The sequence below is a fragment of the Syzygium oleosum genome, unplaced genomic scaffold (assembly GCF_021117445.2).
Source record: "Syzygium oleosum isolate NSW1041296 unplaced genomic scaffold, Sole_v2.1 Sole_v2.01, whole genome shotgun sequence".
NCBI lineage: Eukaryota > Viridiplantae > Streptophyta > Magnoliopsida > Myrtales > Myrtaceae > Syzygium > Syzygium oleosum.
This window is the reverse complement of record NW_026607485.1, coordinates 11,695,322-11,700,501: the sequence shown is the minus strand read 5'-3', so window position 1 is coordinate 11,700,501 and position 5,180 is coordinate 11,695,322. Positions and strand designations below refer to the sequence as shown.

General features: G+C 41.0%; 1 protein-coding gene across 1 annotated transcript; it reads left to right on the top strand.

Annotated features, from left to right (window-relative positions):
• The first annotated feature begins 1,437 nt into the window (after positions 1–1,437).
• On the top strand, positions 1,438–3,256 carry LOC115664332 (F-box protein SKIP23-like). Its single transcript, XM_030586271.2, has one exon. The coding sequence runs from the start codon at positions 1,945–1,947 to the stop codon at positions 3,028–3,030; it is 1,086 nt and encodes a 361-aa protein (XP_030442131.1). The 5' UTR covers positions 1,438–1,944; the 3' UTR covers positions 3,031–3,256.
• The last annotated feature ends 1,924 nt before the right edge of the window (positions 3,257–5,180 follow it).

The window sequence follows — 5,180 nt, the reverse complement described above, 5'->3', positions numbered from 1 at the left end:
TCACTTTACCTGTCTTTGATGCCAGATGTGAGTTCTGATAGATGCTTATGAATAGAGTAGATTTGTGGACTCAAGTTAGACATTGAGTATGTCTAAACAATCATCTGTACGGTATTGAGAGTAAAGACATACGCTCTATGGGAAAAGGAGAGAATACCGTAATACGTATTTCATATTACGTATGCATGGGACGACCGATAAGAGTTGGCAAAAATTTGTGATCTCAATTTTTAAGTCGTGTGAGACTTTTGAAGAAAATAGTTCTTCTCAATTAAAGTGCCCTCACGACTCTTACTTATTCTCAAAATTTCTATTCAGTGTTTGCTATCTTAGGATGTTGCCGATGATCATGATAATTCGGTCTAACGGGGCATTTCTAGAAAAGCGAGTTGGACTGAAATGGAGAGGTTTAAGGAAAGAGGAAGATCAATTTAATTTATGATGTCACATTCTATATTTGTATTCACAGGTCGACCAATTATGATTTTGAGTAAATCATAGTTGTGAATACAATATACGAGATACTAAAAGAGATCAAGAGAGATGAAAATTGTGACTGATTGATCTAGGGAACTGCATACTAATTCTACTCTGGATAATGCCCAAATTTGAGCTGTTATATATTCCTAACAGATGTATAACACCGAGCTCTCGTAGTATGCTGGTCGCACGGATTATTTGCCAATATGAACTTTGCAAGGAAGAGAGTTGTGTTTAGCTCATCGTGGGCGAGTGGGAGATGTAAGACATATTGGGTGGACCGCCCAAGATGGGCCAAACCCGGCCCGTGAGCCACAAGGGCCCACGAGGTAGTTATTTGCCTATCTATAATAGAAGGCACCCCTTGGAAAAAAGTAAGTGATTTTTTCATATGTGCAAACACACTCCTTCGACACAACGTATTCTCTGTTTTTGCTTCGGAACGCACGTGAGTACGAAAGACGATCGTAGAACTCTCAAGCGCAAAGTGGCTCTTAATCTGTGACAATACCGGGTATGTTCGTTGTGTGATATGCCTGTACGATCGGTGATACAAGTTGATGATCCTTGGGCACGTTTTCCGCATTGATCGAATTCGTTCCGAATATGTTTCGAACACGACGATCGGGAATTGAGTTTTCCCAACAATCGGAAATTTCCTTCCGTCTTTTATAAGCTTTCTCCATCGTTTCTGAACGCTGTTCGAGCCGAGGCATCATCGGTCATCGCCGTCTTCAGGCGCAGTTGCAGCGCTCTGCAGAGTCAACCGCCAGCGGCGACGACGTCTTGGAAATTCCGGCTCGCAGTCCAACCGGGGGTTCCTGGGCATTGCATCTACCAGATACACGAGCATCCTTAATCGAATGTGGGCTAATCGAGTCTGAGAAATGTGGCTGAAGATCATGTGTAATTCGTCTCTGGGTAAAGCTTTATCAGTGTTTCGAATGTGCATTGATGCTGTAGTGATGAACCGATAGTAATTCTTTGCCTTATATGTGGGTAGAGGTTCGTTGATTGAAGTGCACGCCACCTGTTCGATGATATGTCTGAGTGAAATCAGAATGCATTATGATTTGTGGCTTCTTCATGTATGTATATGTCCTCTTTCGTGATTAAACCGAGAGCCATATCTTGTCAACCCGACCATATTACTTCCAGAATGGTACACTCGAATTGTATTATTTAAGTGCTTATTGCTTGCCAAAGATCCTACTTCTACAATTGGTAGGTCACCGGGTTATTCAAATAAGTCGTGTTTTCCGTGGTTTTCCCATGTTACGACTTCTGTACCAATTCGGTCAATCCGGAATGGATCGGTTAAACATTACCAAAACATTCTGCTTACATTGTACTTGCAATTTTCTACGTATATACATCCTTCATGGTTAAATATTAACATTATTGAAACTGATTTTCTGTCTCCCTTGCTGAATTCTGCTTCGGATCGATTCGATAACATTTAGTATGGCGAGAAACTGGGCAAATCTCCCACAAGAGTTGTTACAACTATGCTCGCGACGCCTTTGTCCGAAGAATTTATTGGCGTTCCGAGCAGTGTGCCGCTCGTGGCAATCCGCTGCCGCCAAAGAGAGGAGTGACGTCCCATGGTTGATGCTCACGGACAAAAAGGGGATGCTGTGGCGTGAGTTTTTCTGCCTCCCATGTCAGCAGGTTCACACAAAGCTCCCGCCAGAAGCGATGGCGAACAGATATTTCTCTTCGCGAGGTTGGGTGTTGACAATCAGCAGAGACTGGGAATTAAACATGCTAAAGAATCCCATGTCGCGTTACAATAATATTATTAAGCTTCCCAATTGGAATAAGTTCCCCAACATCCATGTTTTGCCTCCCTTTTATGTTGACTTCATCAGTAAGTTCGTCCTATCTGATGGCCCTACTACATCTCTAGATTACAAGGTCATGGTCATCTACGACTCTGGACTGTTGGGGCTTTGGAAACCTGGTGAGGAGGAGTGGATGGCAGTGGCCTTCCCCACGGATGATAATTACGAAGTTTTCGATGTCATATATTATAAGGAGTGCTTCGTTGCTGTTGATTGTGAGGGTAGGATATGGAGGTGTGATGTGGATGGACCAACTCCGTTTGAGGCTCAATTAGTTTTCGAGATGCCGCAAAAAGTCGAAGAATGCGAGCAAGAGTATCCTTCAGGTTCTCTTTTATATCTGGTTCAAGTGTATCTAGTGCAATCAACGACAGGATCTCTATTGTTTGTGTTACAACGGGAACGAGAAAGACATACCAAAGCCTTTCAATTTCAGGTTTTCGAGATTGACCTTGATACTCAAACATGCACGGAAGTTGAGAGCTTGGAGAACACATCCCTCTTCTTGGGCTGCAATTCTTCCTTCACTTTGGAGGTCGATGAAAATCTCATTAAGCCGAATTGCATTTATTTCACTGACGATTATCTCTCATTGCCCCAGTTTACTGAAGATGGAGGAGACACAAAAATGGGAATATACCACCTCGAAGATGGTACAGTCGAGCTGTGTGTCAAGGGGAAATCTTCTCCTCCGCTTTGGATCTAACCAAGCTTTTAAGCCATAGCTAAAAGTTTTGGCTTGTTATTATTCGTGAAGTGAGCCGATCAGTGGAATGTCATGCGATAGATATGGGTGGTACAAAAAGTTAGTAATTCATTTTGAAAATATGAACTTGTTAGGTCATGGGAAGTAAAATTGTACTGAAATCTGAATTTTGCTTTCGATGCTTCGAATTTTACACTTAATATTGAGGATATTTTTGTATCAGCTATCTGGATGTTTGGTTTCTATTGTTTTATCTCTTCTGCTGCCTTGCGTGATATATCATGTCTGTTCCACACAAAAACAAAATAGAGTGAAGGCAAAACATAGGTTTTGAACTTTGAACAAGGAAAAACAATGAAGGGTTGACAATAATATTGATTCCTTAAGTGGGGTTAACTATTTTTCTTCTCTTTTTATACAGTAGGCCTTGCATTAGATCCACAGACCAAAAAAAGAATTCTACAAGAACCTTGGTCGCATGAAAGAGAGGGATAATCTAACTGTATCATCTGAATCTCTGCACTACACATTTCAAGTGACATACATTTTTGAGTAAACAATTAAAAGCAAATCATTATGGACGGTGAAATTTGTAAATATCCATGTTGTTAATAAGGATCTCGCCAATGATTAATTGCTATGTTAATTTATTTGTTTCAAGGAAGATTTTGTGTTTGGATTCTTTTCGTGTAGCTAAGTTCTAGCTGTTAAGTGTAAAATTCCAAGGATCTGTTAAGGCTTCCTCCACCAATTGGAGCTGCAACCACGAACACAGGTTAGGACATCCCAGTTGATCACCCAGATTGGCCCTCGGATGCTTAAGTCATAGTTTGGAGGATGGTGGAAACGTATGAAGTTTAGATACGGGTAAAGAGTTCTTGCCTGTCGGGTTAGGATCGATAGATGATGGCCAAAATGTAAGCGTCAGTTGTTCATAACAAATGACAGTACATCATGACAACTATGATATGTCTTGATATGTGACAGTCAAATCCACAGGGCGAATAGATGCTTGGTCTTTAATTCCTCCAATATGATAGCTTAAGTGGAGGTCTTGTCAATGTACTGCCTGCCAAGTTGACCGGTCTTGACTCATAACTCAAGTTGCATCCTTTCTTAGTCATTCCCGTCGAGTAGGATTACTCTCACCAGACGGGGGTCACTATGGACACTCGTCAGCCTAGTGGCTTGCCAAATCTGTCGATATTAGAAACAATCATAAGTCATTTATTGATGACATTAGAGTGAAGTACCAGAGTGAAAGTAAAAACATGGATGATGGATCGGCAACAACAAATGTTGTTGATTAATGTTGTTTATAGTGAGAATGGCCAAATACTTAATCAATCTTATATACCAGTAACAGCATAACTTACAAATTGCTCTCTACCTTATATGAGCATCAGCAACAGGTAACCTTTCTACTCTCTGCTATATCATTCCATCTTGGCATGGGGGATGAAACCTGCTCTCTCCACCAGCTAAACTTATACGGTCACAAACAGAAACTCGAAAACCCAAAAAGCTTCTCCTCTTCATTGTCCCCGCTTCCAGGAAACGGAAACTGCACTTACAGAAATGGCAATGCGCGGATGCTCTCGCAAATTCCATCCTTGAACTGAGGAATAGCAAGACAACGCCGGATGCTTCTTTGGTAGACCTAGAATGTTCTCAAAAAGCAAAGGAGTGCAAAGCATAAGCATGAGTTTGCTCTCCACTTGTCATGATACTAATTATGCGGAAATAGCTACTTATGCATGAGAGTCTTGCTTTTGATGTAGAGCCTTTGATCATTTTGGTGCTGCACCACAAACATGAGAATGCAAGGGACCTTCGGTCACCTCTCTCATGAAAGCAACCAAATTAGGTGTTTACACAAGGCAATGTACATGAAAGTCAACTTTATATACCTATTGTCTAGATTTTTCATTAGGAATAAAATAGTCAATTGCATCTCTCTAGCACTTCCCTGTCATCTATTCTTAATAAAACAAAAGGGGGGAAAATGCAACAGAACAGATAATGTAGAACTGTTTGCAAAATCCCTTCACTTAGCTGACACATTACAAAGAAGTAACAGAACGAAGGAACTTACCTAAAAGCAGTACCTCCCATTGGCCTGCTCATTTTAAGTGTATAACCTATATCAA

Coding starts and splice junctions, on each gene's coding strand:
- LOC115664332 (XM_030586271.2), top strand. CDS start 1,945: ATGGCGAGAAACTGGGCAAATCTCCCACAAGAGTTGTTACAACTATGC.